We start from the raw sequence: 23,504 nt of genomic DNA on the forward strand, positions 1-23,504 counted from the left end.
AATGTAAAGAAAAACAGAAACTCCTCAGGCGTGCCCAGATCCTGGCCAGATCTGGACACGCCTGAGTGAGGCCTATCAATCTACCAGATATCTCCTGTGCATTTTGTATAGATTTGTTTGTTAAACTGTATAAAAGTCGGACCCTCTCACAGCACAGATGCAGACCTCACCTATGAGCGGACGCACTGTGTAGGACTTCCCGATTTCTGGGAAAGGCTCTCCGACCCTTCTCTGTGACGGGGCTCCCCAGCTGATGCACGGGTCGGGGTGATGGTAAAGAATGAGGGCAAGTGGTGATGGATCTTTCTTAATCACTATAGCCAGCTTTATGTAGTAATGACTAGGTGCATTACCTTGCTTATTCTTTCTTCTGCTTTAAACTAAAGTAAAATAAGCCTGTTTCTTCAGCTTGGTGTCTGTGTCCTTTGTGTTAACCCCATCAACTGGCAAAACAGGAATGGACCAGTGGTGAGCAAAGCCATGATTAAAAAAAAAGTGTTAAGCTTTAATAAGCTGACTGAGGAAAAGAGAGGAGTGACAAATATAAAATTGACAAGAAAAGAGAAGAAGATGGAGATTGCTTTGCACATCTGATTGGAAGACATAGGTGGGACCCTTATATAGATAGGGAGAGCCCGTCACTTTTAAGATATGGTCAAATGCCTGACAAATGTTTTTTTTTTTTTTTTTTTTTTTTGGTCATATGAGTATTGAAGTATGTCTCAATTACCTGCAAAGGAGGAACTATTTTTTGTTCACATAGTTTTGAGCACCCTGATCTTACTCTCCCTCTACATTACAAACAGCAGTTTTTCTATAAAAGGCTTCATTGGCAGTTTAAAGATACCGGTGAGATACTCAGACACAGCACGTTACTGATCACCTCATTATTACTGAATTAGCCAACTATTGTAGGGTGGAAGAAAAATAGCCCGAGTTACACTGTGGCTTGCTGAAGAACAGCCTTTTAGAATGAAACCCACAATAAACCACACTTTTGTTCAATTTGTAAGGTTATTTAATCAATCAAATCCTACCCTCAAAACACAAAATCCAATTTCTACTCAAATAGGTGTTTGTGGTAGTCTGATAAGTGGGATATAATGCCATAGTAAAGCATTCTACTGAATAGATAGGATGCCCCTTAAAATTAATGTCATCAAAATAGCAGCAGCAAGTTTTGAAAACATCAACACTAGAGTGAACTCATACTCTGGGGATAAATTCACAAAGGTAATAATCGAGTTTCGTGGGTTATTAGAAAAGGAGACCAAATATTTTTCATAGCTAGTCCTTCATTCTGAGCATATGGAATTGAGAAAACAAAAAACAAGCGCAGTGTGTGCTGTCAGTTGCAGTGTGACAGCACTGAAGTCAATGATGTTTTACCATAGAATAATTTTCCTGGTTTATTATGGGAAATTAATAAAAATTCATCATCAAATTCTACAGAGTTATCAAAGTTGACATTAGTTAATTCACTTATCCATATACCACAGATCGCTGCCTTTCAGTAGCGGTTTTGGAAACATTCTTTTCATTGGAATGAGAAAGAAAATGACAAGGAAAAATTACTAATATTTAAAATGAATTATATAGTTTTGAGGTAGCCATTTTACAGGAGGAAATATTAATTTCTTTTGTACCCTAAATAGTTATATTGCACCATGTTTCTGGAAATATCTGTTTAAATGCATAAGGAGATTTATCTAGTAAGTGTAAATTCTCTGGGGTGCAGAAAGCATAACATGGCTCTGTGACTAGGGCAGACATTCCCTTTGAAATATTTTTGATGGTTTAAACATATTACTGCTTCTTCATCTTTTTCTTAGCGTCTTCTCTTGGAGCTACTCACCTGCTTCAGTACAATGTTGGGTGTGTGTATAAGAACATACTCATACGGCTGCTAGGAGTGGCTTAAGGTGAACCTGTGTATTTTAGCCCAGAGATAGATCATGAATGCTCAAGTGCTTAAGTGCTCGGTCAGGTCCATGAGAGTGGGGCCCTCCAGCAGAAGGATAAGTGCAAATACGGAGTGTTATAAGATAATGAACAACTATAAGAGTTGATCAGCCACCGCACACATTTTCACAGTGCGTGGCCTTATGGTCTGTAAGGTCGCTGCTACCACTGCAGTGGGGAGAAAGAGGTATGGTAAAACTTACACTGCACTGCTTGTTGACTGCATTCACACTGTTCTGTGGGATGGGGACAATATTAAATGGGATCAAAAAAGGAGAGTGCTTCACAACTCACGTTGCTTTCCCATGTTCAGTAAATGCTTATTTATAAGTGAAAAGATGCTGACGGCAATACAGAATTTTTATTTCCTACTGGATTAACACTGGCATAATTTTCAGTGACATAAGGATCAGAATGATTTAATTCAGAAATTCCAAGTAATACAAAACTCCTTGGAAACTGTACAGGCTTAATGTTGCCTTGAAATTTCTGGGAGACCCCTGGTCTACAAAATGGAGCACATCTGATAGATTATAATTAGAAGGTCAATTATTTATTTATATTTAGAGGAAAATTAAATGTGGAGAAAGTATATTCTAACCATTGCACCTACATTTAGAACAACAATTGTCAAGGACTATCTTAAATTATTGCATATATGCTCAAAAAGAATGATGAAACAAAAAGCTGACACCATGAGACAGTGAAATTTAATTTTTGTTTCTAAAGCAGAACAGATTTTTGTATTTTTTTTCATACTTTCACAAAAGATGAGCAGGTGCTCTGGCAGACTCCCCAGCTTTCAACTATGGTAAATAACCCTTCAGCCCTTGTCCATAGCTGATTCCAGAGCCTGATTTATATACCCATAGGAAAGGTCCTGCCTATGAGAAACATAGACAACTCCCCGGAAGAGCTGTTGTAGCAAACATGCGTTCTGTAGCTGTGATCTTCTGAGCATCTGGTTCACTGGAAATTATCTTCTGATTTTTCATTTTAAGCAAAATCAACAGCTTTCCCACCAGTCCCTTAAACAACTGGTGAAATTCTATCAATCATAGCATTCAGAAATTATTTCCTTACATAGGGGGACCAAGAAATGCTGCCCAATCAAAAGTAGGGCTTTGTATCACTTGTGTATCCATCCTCACAGGGATGAAAAACATGGGGAAAACTTGATGAGAAAGTTGAGAAAATCCAGACTTCATGAAGAATTTCAAAGGTACAACACTGGTTTGCATTCACCCTGCAGTCTCCTATTTGTTTCATCACATACTAAGACTATTCACCACTTAGGACAGGCTCTATTTATATTATGTATGTCTAGGGTTCATAGTATAATAGCACCCTGATATCAAGTTGGGGCCACTAGATGGTACTGCAATATAATTAATAAATATTAAAAAGTAATCTCATAAATATATATTTGTGTTTTGTTTTTTTTTTTTTTTTCTGCAATGTCTTGACTGTAGCATTTGAAAGACTTGAAGAAATATCTATGGCACTGCCTTTAGATATATACTAAACCCCCATGTAACTATAATATATATGCAGTTTTAAGACATATGCTAAAATGTGTGCTTACCGATCCTACCAGTATAACTAAGGTACTGAACACATATGTACATGCATATATTATATTTATACAATATGTACAGACATATGTAAATTATCATATGGAACTGTCATCTGATCACTTACGCATTTTCATGTGTTCCTGTATTCAGTGAATAACTATTAGATTATGGGAAAGGTGTGAACATATAAATCAATATGCAGATGTATGTCTGTTCATGAACCCAACATAAAATATATCCCAGAATTTTAATAGATAAACTTTGTACAATAAGCAAAATCTATACAACTATATTTCATATTTTTCTATACTTTGAATGATTTCCTATCACAGTTTGCTTCACCATCAAAGAGATGAAAAAATACACTTTTATCTAAATGTTTTCAACCATATGCTATGTCTACAATAATAAACAGTTTAAATTTTATAATCAGTTACCTTTTAGCTGGTAAAGATCTTGAGGTTTAAAAACTGCTGCAAAACTAAATTATCTGAAACTATAAGCATGCTTAATAGTATCTACCCATGAAACTACCTTCAGAATAACTTAACACTGTTGGTTGCCAGCACTATTTTCAATTTTCATCTGTTAGATATATGATCAAGCATGTCAAATCTGCCCTGAGTAATAGAAGTGAAAAAATAAAGTCATTTACTTAAAACATTCTGATAGCTATTTATCTGAAAACCCTGGTCAGATTTACCGCTTAAAGGCATTTACCTACAAAGTTAACCAGATGCTTTGAGTTGAAAACTAATTTAATTTCTCTGTTATCTTAACAGGACATCTGTTAAAACAACATCCAAGGAAGGTAATATGTTCAAAATTAAACATCCTGCAGGTTGTTTTATTAGAGTATGTGCAACATTGACATTTAACTGTTAACAACCACTGCCTTACAAAAATAATTAGCAAATGTGGATTCAAAGCAGTACAACGATTATACTAATGGACACCAAGTAATGTAGAATGAATGTGCAACTGGTGTATGTTCACCAAGTTCATTGCTTTGTTAGAACTGAGTTATAGTGAAGATGAATGAACCATTTCTTTTGTTTCCTTCTTTCATTAGCTTCATCTAGGTATCAAACTGTCCCTTTAAAATCAGAGTATATTAGCTTCATAAAGTGTTCAGCACTCATAGCCAGCATGTTTTTCAAGCATCATGAGCGACAAGCTATGCAAATCATATCCTGAAGTAATTTGCATTATTGCAGTTAATTTGCATTCGAATATAAGCTGCATTTCAGAGCAAGTAGGTATCAATCCAAGCAGTGATATGTGAAAGTCAGATACATAGCTGGATGTGTGCTTGACAATGTTAGGATATTAAAGTAGAAAAATACTACAAGGTGTCTATTTCTGGTTGGTTCTTATAACTTTACTGGATAAGAAGGTGTGGACAAATGAGAACGGTAGGAGGAAACATGGGCTCCATATCTCCTCTCACCCCTTCAACTTATTCCCACCAGCAGTGTAGGGCTGATGTTAATTTGTCTGTTGGCAGGGAGTGCTATGGCCATTGCTGCCTCTTCCTCTTCCCATTAGTTTTATCCAATGGAAAAGGAAAAGAGGAAATATGGACTGCACATCAGTCACTAAAAGTCAACCATATCTGGCTAATCCTGGACTAACATCTCAGGTCAACAAGGGAAAGGTGGACTTAACAGTGGTGAAAAGTTGTTAATGTACAAATCCAGCTGTGAGTGGATTTCTAAACTGCTCGTTTCTTCCTTAAGATCTTTTGCATCAGATGCTCTCCCCATAGTCCAGGTTGGTCGCTGAGCATGGCTGAAGGCAGGAGAATGGACTAGCCATATCCTGAAGTCTGTTCTGGCCTTATTTTACTATGAACCATGACTATGAGTATGAAAACACTGATTTTAATCACAGCGTACCTTGACAGTTACATGATTTCTTACATTTGTCTTTATTACTCTGTTTTCATAATATGGAAAACAGTCAAACTTGCTGTTTAGCTACAGAGTGGCTAATGCTTGCAGACAATAAAACAGCAGCAAACTCTCTCCCCAAACCTCTGCACTCCCAGGGCTGTCTCTCTCCCCAGAGGTATTCCTCAGAGGTGCCATTATATTGCCTTCCTCTTGCTCCCTATCAGTTACTGGGGAGCCTTCACCAAGTTTTGGTTAACCTTCCTGACCCATACTCACCTCAGCAGGAAAGGGGAAGAGTTACACTTTTTCAGCATCTTAGCTGACTGCAAGGTTTATGTGCAATGTTTTCAGTATTTCCCTAAATACAGTATCAGACAACTTAAATTCTGATATGAATTGAATTGTCTTTGAACTAAAGGATTCTAATTATTTTTGAATGTTATTACCTCTTCAAGATAACAAGGACAACCTTAGACTTTCTGCATTTTACTTAAGATACTATATAGTTTTACATATATGTGAAGACCCTTCCGATTCTCTTCCACAGTAAAGCATGTAAAATTGTGAAAAGTGAACTGATTATTTATTACATGATAATTATTTTATTTTCTTGTAAGGTGCAACAAGCTGTGTGTAGCTGGAAATAAGAATTCAATTATAGAAAGGACAAAACGAAAGCTGAAGTACTCAAATTCAGTCAAAAGCCTAAAGAAGGTGTTAGAAAACTGAAGCATGACTCTTCTCACAGGCACACAGTGAAAGGACAAGAGACCATGTCACAGATTTCATCAATGCAAATTTGAACTGCATATCAGGAGAAAATTTTTCACAATGAGAATGATTAAGACCTAGAGAGGTTGTGAAATTTCCATCCTTGGAGACTTTTAAAACTTGACTGGTTAAAACTCTGAGCAACCTCATCTAACTTTGAAGTTGGTGCTGCTCTAAGCAGGAGACTGGATTAAGTGACCTTAAGAGGTTTCTTCCAACATGAATCAGTCTGTCATTTTGTGGGTCTAAGTTATCTTATATTTGCAGATATTTGGTTTGGGTAGGAGAAAATGTGTTCAGAAACATTTGATTTCCCTTAAAACTTCCAGCAGAAAACAATCTGATTACATATTTTTCTTTAGTTTACATTTTAATAGCTACAATACATTCAGTTCTTTGTATCATATTTAATAATATCAATTTTAAATAAGTAAATTTTTAAAATATTTCCTATTCTTTCATGTTCCCCCTGTTGCAGCTCAGGACAATAAAGGAAAGGAAGTAACCTAATTTGAATGCATATAGCAACTTTCTTTTTAAAGAAAAGCAGCTTGCAACTCAGATCTGTAGAATGAATGCTAAAATCATGAGGAACTGCACTTTAACTATACATGGTGAGCTATGTACATAGTATCACCACTGTGCTTAGGGTTCTTAGGTGTCACGGTTCTTTACATAAGCTTTCATAGTTTTATTCTACATGTTTTCAGAACAGAGTTGAAGTACAGGATTTACCTGTATAAAGTATGTAAATTAATTACATAATGGCCAGTGAAGAGAAAACAAAATACGTAATGGCCACACTTGGTAAGAAAAGCAGAATTATTTTTCTTTTCCTTGTCCTTTTATTAAGCTTTTTTTGACTGTTGCAATACATGGAGTAAGATCCAGTATGGCAACCTCACCCGATTCCCAAATCTGATTCATTTCTAAAACAGGCCATGTTGCACAGAGCTTAAGGAAAGGATTGTGAAAAAGAAAAAAAATACAGTTGTGACTGCATAACTAAAAGCTATATAAAAATGAATGTACAGGGAGAGCTAAATTATGCTTATACAAGCAACCTTAACTCTGTAATTTCTTGATACCGGCGTGTTTGACTTTCGAACACCTAATTTCTGTGTCAAAAAACATATAAGCACAGCCTTACGCTTTAATCTATTAAATGTAACCTTTGTATGTTGTTTGGTGTAAATAAGGAAGATGTCAAGAATGCCACACACAGAAACTAGGTCAATTTTGACAGTTAAAATGAGTTTTTAAAAAGTATGTTGTTGGTCACATTCACATAGTATGGTAGGGACTACAGCAAAGAAATATCAGAGCTCAGCTAGGTGTCAGTGAGAGGATTGCTCTTGTATATGGTCACACACATAGAGCTGCATGCAAGGATAACCAAATATACTGGCCCAAAGCTGGGAGCACGTGCAGCAAGGGCTGCTTTGGGCCCTGAAGCCCAGCTGGTCCCCCTCATTCAGCATCCTATGTCCAGCCTCTACCTTGACTTCCAGTAACTGACAGCAGCAGCATCCCTACACTCCCACACTTGTGATAGGACCAGTGCAACCTCAGCCATGCATTTTTTTGCAGTGAAAAAATGTCGACTAATTTTTAAACTAAAAATACAAGTTTGATAGTTCTTATTTGACTTCTATTCTGCTTGTGGGATCCTTAGACATCACTTTTAAATGCCTTGAAGCAAGAGTGCTGTTTCTTCGTTACAGGAGCATTTGCAGCACTCTCTTTACTGAGGGTCTTTATTCAGAGGTTGCAGCTGAATCACGTAGAAGTAAATGGGAATCCCGTAGAAGTCAACTCTTTTGTCTGAAGAAGTAAAAAATACTAAACAGACTTTTAACTTTTGTTGGGTTTGGTTTGTTTTTTTTTTTTTTTTTTTTTTTTAATCCCGAAAGAACTGAATCTAGTTCCTTGTGTGCTTTCTTGATATATTTAAACAAATCACTGAAATATTTAATTTTCTCAGAGATGTTTTTTATTATGTTTTCCTTTTTGTTTCACTAGTGTACTTCAGACTTGTCTCATTCAAGACAAGACGTTATGCTTTTCATATACTACGTCTGCTTAGCCACAGGCCAAAATAAATATTACCACTCCTGAAACCTTAAAGTCCTACTTATACTGAGTATGGCACTCACCAGCAAGCAAAACAACACACAGACTAATTAAATACTATTGAAGAGCAATACTGAAAAGTAAGTCTGAGAAGTAGATTTTCTAGGCATTCATTCAGAGATCCACATAACAATCAACGTTAAGAATGAGTGATTGCACTTCCTCTTTGTAACAAAGCCATAAATATTCCAGCTTGCTGTGAAAGAGTTTCAGCAAAGACAACAGTGCCTCAAGGACAGAAAATACTTAGTGTGATGCCATTTTCCACAAAATATATATGATTGTAATGGTGTATAATGCAAACAGATTTGCATGGCTGTTCACTAATAATCCTTGAGCCTCCTCAGTCTCTTCAGAGATGATTACCTCATTGTTCTAAATATTTCTGAGTCTTTGCAGGCCTGTTTCAGTGTAATAAGGAGAAGCTCTAAAACTGTCAAGACCTCCATCTCCACAACTAAAATAAAAAATGATGGAGCTAGCAAGCCTTTTGTAAGAAGGTATATTAACAATTGAAATACGTCCTCTCCATTATATCAGCAGGTGATGATGGAAAAATTTATGTACATACACATAGAATAAAAGCTGTTCTCAAAACTTAAAAAAAAAAAAAAAATCATTTCTTTTATTTTATTTGGTAGAAAGCTATAAATTATACATATAAAAATAAACTACACCCCGCTGAACTATTATTAGGCAGTAATTTTAACCTATCAATTCCTAAAGCCATGCTGTGTAGGATCCTCTCTATTGGTTTACAACCTCAGAGGCATCCCTCTGGTACTTACCTAAAGGTTATTTTTTTATTCTCTATTTAGAACTGATTCAGACCCAGAGCTTTTTTCAAGGTTCTACGTGCCATTACAAACACAAAAAAATACACCAGAGTATCATTACAGATTTGAAGCTGCAGTTACTCCCAGATGAAAATATAAATAATAAAGAAGATTCAGTGCAAAACATATGAATGTGACGGAGAGACATAAAATTTAAAATGATCCTTTTTGTAAGACACCTACATCTGCAAAAAAGCTAGAGCCTCTGAATGATCTAGAACAGGAGGATAAGTTTTATCTATCCAAACAATTGGGTATCTTTCCATTAGAAATAAATTTCTAGGCCCTAGATCTTGCAGAAGATTTGATCATGTGGGCAAGTTTTGATGTACCATTTGCAGTTGAAAGGGAGAGAATAGTGATGTCCCATGTATGAAATAGGCTTTTTGTAGATAATGAGTCAATCTGTACCTATTTCTGAAATCCATTTTCTAGGAACTTTTCATTGTCTCTCTCTTTACCAGTGCTGTTGGTCTGAAAAACAGCAAAGTGGAAGGAATATACTCTACTGGGCATTTCAAGGCAGATCATATTCATTGGAACAAATAATACTGCTAAAGACCAAATAAAAATTTTAACTGCATCCAAATATAATCCTGAATCGTATGGTTGGTTGAGAAGCACTCTAGATTACATAGCCCTAGATTTCAGAAAAAAAAATCAGTTTCAGGTTCAGATACTGCTTTTGAACCATCTTTATTCTAACTAGCATTTACTAGTGTTCTTAAGTTGTTTTTTTACCCACTAAAACACAGTGTTGAAACAGCTGCTTCTCCATTCTCCCTTCCTTCCCACCTCCTTTCAGTTCCCCAGGCATGATAAACATCCCAACATTCACAAGTGTAGGAATGCAGGTGGCTGAAACAAGCAGGTGGAAGAAGGGTGGATTGGGTTGATTATATTTGTAACAACAGTTGCCAGGTTTGTTATATACATTAGTTAACTTAGCAATACAGAAAGCATTTTAACCAAACAAAAGATAATATATGCAAGTTTTATTATTTACTATATTTTTGTCAAGCTTTTAATGAGATTGGGCCTGTCTGAAGGTATAAAACCCAGAAGATGTAATGTTTTACCTGCAGAAAATTGCACCATCAGGAAATCAAATTCTGATCCTTTTGTAGCCAACATCTTTTGAAGAAACAGAATACATGGGAATGAAATATCACAGTCTTTAGTATTTTTTGTACTTTGGAGGTGCTTTGAGGGCAAATACAGGTAAGGAAGTAGTTTACCTCTTTTATTCTTCCTATAATTGTGTTTAATTTTTTGCATAACATATCAATAAATCGCAAAGGATCAGAGAATTACAGCTGTAATTTACAGTTGGGGCTAAACTCCCTTTATTCAGGAACAGCAAATATCTGAGTCAAGATGAGAATGGGATCTCTTTCACATGCGGGATTCTTCTTGATGGCCAGTTCACACCACTGTGAGCATAATTCAGCATGGACAGCAATATTTAGACTCAGTTGAAGCTTATTATTTTAACAAAATAATTTGTTACCACTGCTCATCTTTTATCCCACAGATTTCCAGCCTTCTGGGAATAACTTAGAAAGTAGGTGTTTTGGTTTGAGATGTTGGTTTGAGTGCACTACCAACTGCTGGTTTATGTATTATCACTTACAGTGTCACTAAAACCCTAGAAATACGTCATTCTTAGGAAAATATATTTTTTCCTATGCATTTTGACTGTGTATAAGTTTTCAGTCAGAACGTTCCTACCAGAAGCACAAAGTTAAAAAATGGTGCTGTAGCCAAATGGCAATCTATTCTGACACCTCAGTTTACATTTTATTTTAATTAAAGACACCTTGTTTTACAATTATTATTCTGTTGTATAAGACCCCTGAAAGGAATCCAGCTAAGTTACAGCAAGCTAAATGGTACAAAAAATATTTGTTTACCCTTGAGTTGGTAATATTTTGTATTCATGAAATCACTAATTAATGTCTCTCATAGAGGACAAATTTGCATTGCAGAATTCCTGAGAGGGCAAAAAGAGGTAATTTTCTTTTAAAACATATATACCATTATTGTTGTGGGCATCAGAAGGTATATGCTCATTACTGTCTAGATTAAAAGTTTCTAACGTACCCAGATTCCTCCAAATTTGCATCATACTACCCTCATTCTAATAACTCTAAGAGGATGAGTAAACAGAACACAGCATTTCAACTGGGATATGTTAACAAAGTGCTGATGGCTTAAATGTAGCCAATGGTAAATTACCTTTGAAAGGTCCCCAGCCTCCAAATAGAAGCAGATAACAAACACGTTCCATGTAACCCAAAGGACCAGCCAGACAGCATACTGCAGGGGGTAAGAGAGAAACGGTGCATTAATAATTTCACTATCAGCTGAGTTAAACTTAGTTCATTAGACCATTAGTTCAATCCAAGACAAAAACTGACTGTAAATATGGTGCATATGACTAAAAATGTTACATATACAAGAGAATCAAAAATAAATTCTTCCCTTTCACAGACACACTCTAGAGTGATCTAGAGAGTACTCAGTCATGACAGAAAATCTGTATCTGAGAAAACTGTTGATAGATCTGACATCTGAATTTGAGACTAATCGGGATCTCTTATTATTGTTCAGATGGGGATACTGCAATGTCAAGGGAGGCATGTAATATCAGTTATATGTGAGAAGTGCAGACCTGTTTATTCAAATAGTTATTCAAATATAACTCACTAAATAACAAAGTCTAATTGAAGTAGGACCTGGATTCTGCAGCACTTCAGATTAGTCTCAAGAAACTAAACCAATATATATAACCTCAAGAAAATAAGCCGATATATGTTATTTTACAGTATTTCTACAAAATATGTACAGATTTGGTCACAACAACTTCCTCTATCAATATATTTTGTGACATTCCAAACCATCATTCATAATTATTCAACATCCTCAGGTGCATACTATATTTTAAATTTTAAAATGCTAGAGGATCTCGTATAATTAAGTTCGATCTGCTGTTGCTGCTCTTATCTAATGTCTCTGATTGAGAACTTCCCTTGCCAAATTACTCCATCATCTAATAAACCCTAGGATATAGAAATGGTTTGGTTTTCTAACGTCTGTTGTAGCTATCCTCTATTTGTTCACAATTCAGTTCTTCATGTTTGCTAATTTCATTCCACATACCCATCGCACTACATACGTGTAAAATACAAGAGGACACCATTCCCTACCTGTTATAGCTGAAGACTATTTCCTCCTTTTATATCACCAACTCATTTCTCTCAAGTATTTACAGACTTTCTCTACTTATTTTTGTTATCTTTTTTCCAAAATGTACTGGTTAAATTTTGCTAAACTACTTTTCCAAATCAGGAAACACTGTTTTCTGCACCCCTCCATATTATACTATCCATCCCTTACAAAAAATATCTGATGAGCATTGTTTGTCATGAGAGGCAATCTCATTATCTAAATTCAGTAACAATCTATGCAGGATTCTTCTTCCATTTCTCTTGCAAGTTCTGTTTCGCATCCAGTTGTCTACCATTCAACATGCCATTTTCTACTTAATCTTCTAGACATTGTGAAAATAATAGAATTCTGTCCTTTCTCAGGAGATCTAAAGTAAGACTATATCCAACATGAGTAAAATTTAGGCCTGTTCTGATTTCTTATTTTTATAGATAACCAAATAATTGCCAACCAGCCTAGCTATTATGTAGCACATGTACAGATTTAAAAGAATTATGATAAAGATTGTTTTGATCTAATGGAAGCTAACACAGTTGTAAAGGTTTGAATTGCTTTACACAGAAGTAATTTTAGGTAATTTAAAGCATACAGATTGCTTATACTTTATAGGACAGCTCTTTCTGGTCCATAGATCTGTTCACAGATCATAGATTTATTTAGGTCAGGAGGGACCCTCTGGAGGTCATCTGGTACAATCTTTGCTCAAAATGTGACCAGCATAGATCAAGTTGTGCAGGGATTTGTTCAGTTGAGGTCTGAATATCTCCAGGGATAGAGATTTCATGGCCTCTCTAATGCACATCTAGTCTTTGAACACAGGCTGCTCATAAAACTTTGGAATACAGGAATTTAATTCAGATTCATGGTCTTAACACACTCTTTTTTATTTATTTTTTATTTTTTTATTTTTTTTTAAACCAACGCTAAAATATTAAGTATACCGAGCATTTAATTTTCCTGTAGCCAGGTACACCTGGCTTCATATGTAACATGGAGCATTATAACTACAAGAACAAGAGAAGAAAACATTACTTTAGATTCAGTAACATTTATGTAGATTTTTTTCCTAACTGCAGTATTTTAACTTGCCAGTTTTTGCCAATTATTTTAATAAAGTTATATACAACCATACATATATTCTGATGGAGTTAACACAACTTTTCCTTCTGACACATGTAGATAAATGGATTTCTCATAATGAAAATTCTAAATACTGCATTTAGACCGGTTTCCCAAAGAAATGAGACTGAAGCAGTAGTATCACTGTGCGATGTCTGTTCCCTTTAAATATTTTCTGTGTTCCTGAAAAATTTTAAGCTAACTGGACAAAAGACTAGAACATTCAAAGATAGTTTTTCACAAAATTTTCAGGAAAATAGGCCTACAAATGGGATGGGATACTCTAGTGAGTCCTCATGCAGAGAAAGACTTACAGGATCATATTTTATCAGTCAATATAAAGAGGGAAAAGTGTGGGAGAGAGCCACTGGAAACTAGGTTTCATTAGATCGGCTGTTCATGGCCCAATTTGTCACACTGCATGCAAGCAACAGCAGATTAAAAAGCTCCCTGTGAACAGCACATGCAGCAGAACACTCCAAGGCACTTTTTTTGCTGCTTGTCCCAGCAAAGAGCCTTATGCTTACCCAAAGAAGTGAAACTTCTCTTTTCCATTCTCTATCATCAAAAAAAAGACAAATTTATCTGACTTCTAGACACACTCTTAACAAGCATCTGCTGTTATTGGACTACATCTAAGGTTTAAAAACGTCTTTTAAAAGTATGTTTTAAACTGCTTCCTTTTGAAACGTTATATTAAGTGTTTGCTGCCTGAATTCTGCGGATAGCACTGAGTATAATTGTCTTGAAATACAAGGATGCTTCTGCTTCCTACTGCTTCTTATTTCAGATGCTTCAGATCTAGCACATCTCTTATCTCTGGATCACATGAAGTCATAAATGTCTCTTGTTGTCTATGTGCTTTAGCAAATTGTTGTGGAAATTCAGTTCTGAAGGTCTGTGACAATGGACAAATCCATCTGGTACACTCTATTATATGTATCTAATTAGAAACACGTTTTATAAGAGTTCTTCAAAGGGCTATAGCTGTATTTTTTTCTCATATGTGGGAGTTCAAGACAGCTGCATTATCTGACAGAAAACACAATGCTACAGCAGTCACATATCAACAAGACAAGAACCTTGACACGCAGACACTTGACCAAGCAGGAGATACTGGCAGGAGGCATATCAATGACAACACAGCTTATTATTTTTATGGAAATCCACCCTGGAAAGAGGTAAAACTGGAAGACTAAAACTGAAGATTTAAATACTTACTTACTATTTTGTAAAGTTGTAGCCAATCAGTAAAAGCTACCTTTTTGTGTGTGTGTGTGTGAAATAAATTATATAAATACAGTTCTTATATGGTACAATACATTTACCATTCTTCAAGTAAGCATGAATTTATAACGCTGTACAAAGAATTATGAGAAGAATTACCTACTTTATGATTTCTTGATACTGTCTAGTTACAAGTTTGGAAATTTACTATGAATCATCACAAATTAATATGTCTTTTTTCTTGGGGAATAGGAAACTGAAATATTAAAATACTTATAACAGTACTAAGAATCCATACATCCCTCTTCACGCTTCTCTCAAAGTTGGCTAAGTTGCATTATCTCCATTTTACTAACAGGGAAGCTGAAGGTCAAAGAAATTAAATGACTAGACTTAATTCCATTGCCCAACAGAAAATGAACATGAGGGTATAAGAACCAAAGGTCCGGGTAGATCACTACTGCTTTTGATATAAACCTGGTCACCAGAACTCACATCTAATACTCTTGTCACTTTTCCTGAAGGAGAATCATGTCACATATATTTTGAGTGTAAATAGTAAGCAACTCTGATTGCTATGAGCATTTTCAATTTAAGCATTTTTTTCACAGAACTTTACATGACATTTCTCCTGCTCCCAAATTCTTTTTGGATATGTGAGTCAACTACAATCACATTTGACTGAGGGATATGCGGGTTCCAGACCTACAAGATATTACTTTGTGCAAAGTAATTGAATTGTTGTTGTGATTAGTGAATTGCTACTTACTTTATTTTTAGAAATGTACACAATTTTAATTTCAGATTCTTCCAAATATGACAACATTATGCCCTTGCATGTTCTATTCAGGAAAAAGAAACCAAATGCATTTCTAAAATGACAATTTCTACATTTGCCATAGTAATTAAAAATGTGACTGTTCATGCTGTCTGGGCAACAGCAGTCAAGTTGTTCAAAGATAATCTTGAGCCCCACGTGTCTGGAAAAAGCATGTCTTTCAAGTAACAACTGTCCACAAATATAATTTTCTTTGCTTCTAAAGTTTTTTTTTTCCCTAATTTCCTCTGTCTGTGAAGATACATCACTTAGAAATACAATTTTTAAACTTATCTTTTCCCCATCAAATCTGGTAACAAGTGGAATCCTGAATACTTGGCACCAACATATTATCTAAACTTATTGATAACATTCAGATAAACTTTGAGGTGGTCTACAGCTCTGCTTACCGTTGAAAAGCCCCTCTGAAATAGAAACAACTATTCTGAAGTAAACTCCAGAATAAGAAGCTTACTCCTAGAGTAAGGTGGACCAAGCTGTTCCTGAACAACAAAGTCTGTGGTTTAGTTGTCATAACATTCTGTGGTGGTGTCTTTTTGAACCTATTCAGCAGCAAATAGCAAAAGTTCTGTCTTGTTCCCATCTTCCTGGAACTAGTAAAAGATCTCTCTCAGACTCCCCAGGGAGAAGTCCATTTGACAAAGACAGCAGTTGACAGAGTGACTTCATGTGGCCACTTAGTAGGCACCATTCTCTAATTTAATCTGCTCTGTGCATTTTGCGGTTTCCTTCCCATTCCCAATGCCTGAGGCTTTCTCCTGAAAGCTGCTGAGGACGTGAGCAGCACAGCTTGGTAGAGAGTCCGGCTCTAGAAACCAGCAGGAGCCACACCTCAGTGGGAATCTTCCAGTGAAGAGCAGGATCAGAAACCACAGCTGGACTCCAAAGAGGAATTGGGAGCCAAATTCACACCCAGGGGAGATTCAGTTATTGAACGCGTGAGGACCAGCTGTTTTAAGCAGAACTGCTGCTCTTAGCAACCTAACACAAAGAGCAGCCATGCTCTGCTTTTAATGATCTGGATGAAAGTCTTCCCTGCCCAGCAGTTACCTACAGGCCTCGATGGGAGAGAGCTCAGGGCCAAAACCAGTAGCCTTGACAACAAATAATACTGTGCCTAGCAGCAGAGGGCTCTGTGCAACCAGTTCAACTTCAATAAACGTTCATTCACTTTCTGGAATGTACTGGGAAGCTCTTGCAGAAATGACAAAATCCTCCAGATTTGTTTCATTGCTTGTTCGTTGTCACAGCATGCAGCTTGCACAAATTTTGCTTGGCTGAATTATTCGTATCATTAGGACTTAGATCTTTTCTTGCCCTTTTTTTTTTTTTTTTATTATTATTATTTTATTTTTAATCAATCATGGCTATAGTGTCAGTGCTGTCCATCTTTGTGAGTTTCTGTTTCTAAGTGAATGTGAATTGATTTTGTATGATCCATTTTTGAGTTGTTGGACTTTTCTGTCTCAGATTGCAATGACAGTCTAGTTTGTCTGCTTGTGTTTATAAGGGAATTTTTTAACACTTTCGCATTGTGAGTCCTTGGCTCTTCAGTCTTTCATCTGTCACAAACGTATATATATTTTCTTCTTCCCTTTGCTCCCTCAGGTAAAAACATCTCTCTGATATGTTACTTACTTTACATTGCACTTTAATAATTAGTGTTGTCTGCCAAACCTGACTGAAAGCTGCTGAACTGTCGAGTGCACCAGAACTGGTCACTACCAAACAGAAAATTACTGCTGGATTGGTTTTTCACTCCTGAGTAATCACTGCCTACAGATATAGAGCATGTGCTGCTTAAAATTTCCTCCCAGAGGCTTCTATACACCCAGTGGCTATGTATAAACTTTCAAGATCCTCGGGCTCAGTTATAAGCCCTGATTTTATATAGGAGTGTATTAACTTTATTTTCCCCTTGATTTGTGTGGGAAGGGTTAATAAGCATAATAGCAGGAAGAAAGCTGAGGCACATTCTGGTCAGGTCGCAAATAGATGAAGACACAACCCAGAGCCCATCACACTGCTATGATGTGCAGTCACCCCTCAATCTACTCATAGCCAGGGAGTTATAGCTTGGGTGGGACTCTTTGGGCTTCTTTTTTCTTTCGGCTCCTTCTGTTTTGTTTCCATTTCATTATGTGTCAGAATTATGCTTGGCCCAGAACACACAGCAGAGATGTACTTTTTCTGTGAAGATGTAGTTCCAACTCCTTCTGCATAAGAGAAGCTGCATTTCTACAGCACACATTACTGCCAAAGTGGTATCCATCTGCCCACATTTAGATGTCTGTAATGCAGATGTCATCCTCTGAGCAGTGTCTAGATTCCCATTACAGTCAGTCGAGAGGAAAAGGCACTTCCAGGGCTTGGTTCATTTCTCAGTGTCTGACACAGATCACTCCACCATTGCTGTTTGGAAAGGAAAACTACTCCAAGGCAAAATTCGCAGTGTCACAGAGCCCATTAAAAATCTTGTACCAGTGACATTAAAAATGAGATAGTAACACTGCACTATGTAGATATGCACTCCCTTTTTTTCACATAAACAAAAAGAACAAAGCAATTTAAATGTCACTAGTTTAAAATATCCCCAAAGGACTGCTGAAGAGACTTCTGAGAACTGTTGTCTCTTGTATCCTACACATACTGATGGTCCATTAATGCTTGATTCATTCATTTTTTCATTTTCTGTTTCTTGGATTCACAGCTCTTTAGGTTTTAGTGGAAAAGACTGGGAGAAGTGCTAACATGGCAGCTGCTTTTGGCTACTGCATCACTTTTGTTTGGTTTTCAGCTTCTGTTTCAGTGTTCAACCACACCATCTTAAAATATCACCCCAAACACTAAATGACAAACTTCCATTCCAAGAAACCATGAACAACACAGGAGACATTTTGGCCCGTTCATATAGCTTTCCTAAGAATGATACACAAAATTTTCTCAGTGTAATCACTCTATTCTTAATACATAATGATTTATTTTCAGATGATGCTATGAGGGTGAATTGCCAAAATGTAAAAGTAAGCACACAGAAATACATAACGTATATTTAAGCATTGTTAAGTCAACCTACTATGTTACACTATGGTGTTACAAATATTCTAGATCCCCTAATGAAAGTATTCTGTAACTAAGGAGTTACTTTAAAACAAGTTTGCTTTAAAAAGACAATATTTCTTTCATTCTTCTTACAAGTGGGGAGCAGAGAAATTTTTTTCTTGTCATCTCAAATTCTTTTCTTCTTGTTTTGTTTTTGTTTGTTTTTTTGTTTGTTGTTTTTCTAGGTTTCTTCTGCATCCATATGTTAAAGCTCATGACCTTTTTAACAGAAGTGCATTTTATGTACTAAAGAAATTAAGGTAAGGCAGAAATTTTAGCAGGACATATTTATTTTATCTTTTTGACTTAGCTGTAGAGATTTAATTGGTTTGGCTTCACTCATCATTCAATTCCTGTATTTCTTTTGATCACATCTTTGTTGTGAAACATTTACCAGCAGGAAGAAACTTCAAACATCTGAATACTCAGTTTACTGAAACACAGCACATATCCACCCAGATGCTGACACATACATATACATGCATATATTCACAGATGGATTGATATTTTCTGTCTTATGTTACTTTCCTAGGTTTTTTTCAGCATTCTTTCTTTTGTTTGTGGAAGAGTATAAAGTCTCTCAAAAATAGAAATGACTAATTGAATATAAGTAACAGGATAATGCTACTCAGATAATTCTCACTTAAATAGAGCTCAAAATGCTTTCTTTATATTGGAATCATAATAGTATCTCTTTTTTTCAAGACATAAGTTGAGCTGTTCAGGCAATAGTGAACCTTAAAATAGTGCTGTTTTGATCCTCTTCTATACATCTTCAATTCCAACATAAGTCTATCAGGATCTACTTCAAGAGCTACTAGAACTAGAAATCAGTGCTGTACAAGATCTAAAAACTTGAAATCATGGCTTTGAAATGGCATTATTTTTTGAGCAGTTCTTACCAGCTGTTAAATTCATATTATAGTTGGCATAAAAAAAAAAAAAAAAAGAAAGATAGAAATCAAAATTATGTTATTTTGGAGGTCATTTGGTTCTTCAATGAAAGGTCTAGAAACATTTTGAAATATTTTTTCCAAATCCTGCCTCTAGATCATTCTTAAGATGCTAAGCATTTCAAGCCCCAGATTTCCTCAGAGTTTGTACAGTGACAAGTGTAGAAACTGCATTCACAAGAATTCAAACTGTTTTCTATGGATATTTTTAATTATTAAATACTAGGGGAAAACTGAAGGAATATCTGCTGTAAAAGTTCCCTGTAACTTGCAGCACCACAGAATATTTTACTAATGAAATACCAATGAAAAACAAGCATGAACAAGATCACTGGCTACCATAAACTGCTATTGCTTTTTGCAAGCCTTCACCTGAGAGTGACTCTTACTATGGAAAGAACCCACTGCAAAAAAAAAAATCACACACATTTAGCACAAAAGTGATAGGTGGAAGAGAGGTTTTATATGTACAAGTCTGCCTCAGTTTTTAAGAAATATTTGTAAAGATTATCAAGAATAGATTGTGCAATTGCTTTTCTGCAGAAAATGTGAACAGCCCCTTAGAAAGAAGTGGTGTTGCTCCCTCCCTGCCATTACCCAGTCTGGGGACCACCACACTACCGAGAGGCTCCACTGATGGTATCAGTTCTTGAGCGCGGTTCAACAAGCCTCACTGACTGCCCAACCCCTCTGTATGGCAGCAGTGCTTCTCCATGTGGACTCTGCCATATGCTTGCATTTCACCCAGAGTAAACCAGTCTCACCAGACGAGGACCACTCCTCTAGGTCCTATTCAACTGCAGGCAGCCCTAGGAGGAACCTACCTATTCTGCTGAGTGACCAGACCTGGGTGAGAATACTGTCTCCTCTTCCTGCTTGAACAGGACAATGTGCAGCTAGGAAGGCAAGGTGTTTTTTTCCAGATAAAATAAACATAAAAGATATATTCTTGTTTCAATCTAACGAGAAGGGATTCTCACTGGAAAGATGGGAACCCATAATTTCCTTCAGACATCAGCATATTGGTGGAGCTACACATGTATTGACTGTTTCCTTAGTGTCTCTGGCCTTTTCAGAAACACCCAAAAAGAAAAATCCTGATTATAATTCAGTCATTAAACAGTTTATTTTAATGAAGTTTTTACCAGCTGCGCCCATTTAAATTCCCTATTAAAAATACAAATCAGGACACTCGGAATTCTTTCAGTGTTCATTTTCAACAGAATGCAAAAAATAAAATCAATAGATACTGTTGCTAGGAACAGAACTCTACTGACATTTATCTAGATTCTTTTATTGATGCCTCAGTATTTGAGTGCCAACTGCAACTATTTATAAAGGGAATCTATCTCCCTCAGTGAATACATCAAAATTCTTGCTATAACTATGCCATTTACAATCATACCTTTTTGATAAATTGAGAGATTTGTATTCAGCCTCTCAGGTATTATTTTCTTCCTTGCATTTTCTTTGACTTAACACCTTAAGAGTCAAAGCCATGAGGAGCCCGGCCATTGAGTTCACAGGGATTTGAATTTGGTCCTTAATGTTCATATTCCAAAGGAGATTTCATTGAAGCAAAAGATATATTTGTTGTAGGAAAAATAAGTAAGGACCCTCAGGTGCTTTCTTACCTCTCTGTGAACTGTTTTCTAAAGCCCAAATTTTCAAAAATTCAAAAACTTTGGGGAAAAAAAAAAAAGGGAGGTGGCTAAGATACTAGGAGAGTTTGTGTTTTAGGGTTGGGGAACAGAGCACACAGACTTTCAAAGTCACTGACTGACAATTCTGCCTGGGAGGTTGGTGGCTGTTTTGAAAGTACCAGTCAACTGCAAATGTCACTTCCCACTCTTTGGACACAACAAACATTCATAAATTGGATCTGCAGAGTGTTCACCTTTAAAGGGACCACAACTAGCACGGCTGTTTAGAGTCAACTGTATTATGGAGCCAAACTGAATTTTGTTTAGGAGGCTGAGACAGCTGGAGTGGATGGAGCTAAATTCTAGAGACACAAAATCTGGCTTCATAAAACTGTATGGTGAGCACAGGGTTAGATGCAACTTCCTTGTGTAGGGGGTGCATATTTGTGAGATTGTCAACCTGCCCACATGAGTGTGACTGACTCACTGAGTGACGCTAATGATCCACAGAGAGGGGAGAGAGGAAGACAAAGAACACAGTTCCCCTTCCCTTATTCCCTTCTGGTACATCTGATTGGCAAGACTGCCTGATTTGGCAAGACCAGTATGTTTTAATACAACATGGCCTTTTTTCAGCCTTTTTCAATCTTGAATGTATTCAATGATATAAAAAAGAAATCGGATGCTATAACAATAAAATAGAAGCAGATACTCAAACATCACTCTTTCTAAAAGAGCATAAAATGTAAAATGGACTATATTTTCTAAATTCGTCAGGGAAATTTAAGACTATGTGTGTCTAAAACCCATTCATTTCACATGGAAGCCAGACTGCATATATTCAAAGGAAGTACTATTCTAAAAATATCTTCCTTATTTATCAATTGATCAATATCTGACTTTACTCAAATCACCAGAACTCATTACACTTTGTCTGTTTATTGGATGAATTATGGTCTTCCTCGGGAAGGTTTATACCCAGCTTTGTGTGAATGTTTGTATTATTGAGGAAACAAAGAAAAACCTTCTCTTAGAGTATCTTAAATAAACTGTCTTCTCCTTCACTTTCAACTTGCATCAAAAAACACTAGCTAAAAATATTGCGTGCAATAGGTTCTTCCAGTTATTAGAATAAACTGGTGCAGTAATCAGGTAACTTTGTGGTCTAGCCCTCTTAATGTACAAAGACTGGCCAAATTCTATTTTCCTAAATGTAATACAATCAAAGAATAGCATAATGCTCCTTATTCATGCCTTTGAGTCTCTTTCATTCATGACGTAACTTCCAAATCCTTCTTTTTTGGTAAAATTACAGTAATTGCATTTCTCTGATTGTATCTGATTTTCTTTCTCTGAAAGTACCTGTTGCTTCTCTCTACTGCATATCTCAAATACCCTAAATAATGCTTTTGCTTTCCTTCTTCTGGACCTCCAGTTTATATCTTGGTTTTGAGTGAGAGCATGTCTCTGTTTTGGACTGGCAAAGGTCATCGTTACTATTTCTTTTACTGTTAGCCTTCTTGTCTCAAGTACCTTCTAGATCAACCATCCTCAAAAAGTTCTTTATAATTTAAAAATAAAACAGGAGAGATTTTAGAACACCATCCAGGAGTAAGGCTGGCATCTCTGTAACTACAGATGCAAAAAACTTGGGATATTTAATCGTTAAGACATCACTGACTGGGAAGCCTGCCACCAACATCCACACTTGATGCACATACATTGTCTTTTGGCTCTCTACAGCTATGCCCATCTGCTTCAGTGGCATGGTGCCCGCTTATCAGCTAGTTGGACAGTTTCAGTACGCAGAGGTGCCAAATAAAGGTTTTACATGGGTAGCCCGTATAACCCTGAAAGTGCCATTTCTTTTGTAGGAAGAAATGGTAGTGCTGAGATACTAATAGGCAATGTCTTTGTGCATTTTTATTTTTTTTTTTTTACACTCACTGAAGATGCATTTTGCCAAAACCATTTTTACATCTCTTTTACAGAGAAAGGTATGGTACTGGTAGTCAAAGGGAAAGAAAGCAGTATCTACAAATAAGACACTGGAGAACAAAGCCATTATGAGAGAAAATTCAGAGTGTATGGCAAGAGCGTATTAGGAGTATAGTTGTATTGCGCACTATATGTCACTAATTCAAAGGATAAAAAACCCATGCAAAAATACAACCCCACCTCATTTTACACATTTTGAAACAAGAAAAGCTTTGCAAA

At 36.3% G+C, this 23,504-nt stretch overlaps 1 protein-coding gene across 3 annotated transcripts in view; it reads right to left on the minus strand.

The window, feature by feature from the left end:
- NKAIN2 (sodium/potassium transporting ATPase interacting 2) overlaps positions 1-23,504 on the minus strand; it is a 554,761-nt gene that overhangs the window by 247,897 nt on the left and 283,360 nt on the right. For all 3 annotated transcript variants that reach the window (XM_032998052.2, XM_042795904.1, XM_032998053.2), the window contains one exon: positions 11,413-11,493. In XM_032998052.2, the coding sequence (XP_032853943.2) occupies positions 11,413-11,493 (81 nt within the window). The remainder of the gene's footprint in view (positions 1-11,412; positions 11,494-23,504) is intronic.

This window comes from Tyto alba, unplaced genomic scaffold (assembly GCF_018691265.1).
Source record: "Tyto alba isolate M040663 unplaced genomic scaffold, T.alba_DEE_v4.0 Super-Scaffold_22, whole genome shotgun sequence".
Classification (NCBI taxonomy): domain Eukaryota; kingdom Metazoa; phylum Chordata; class Aves; order Strigiformes; family Tytonidae; genus Tyto; species Tyto alba.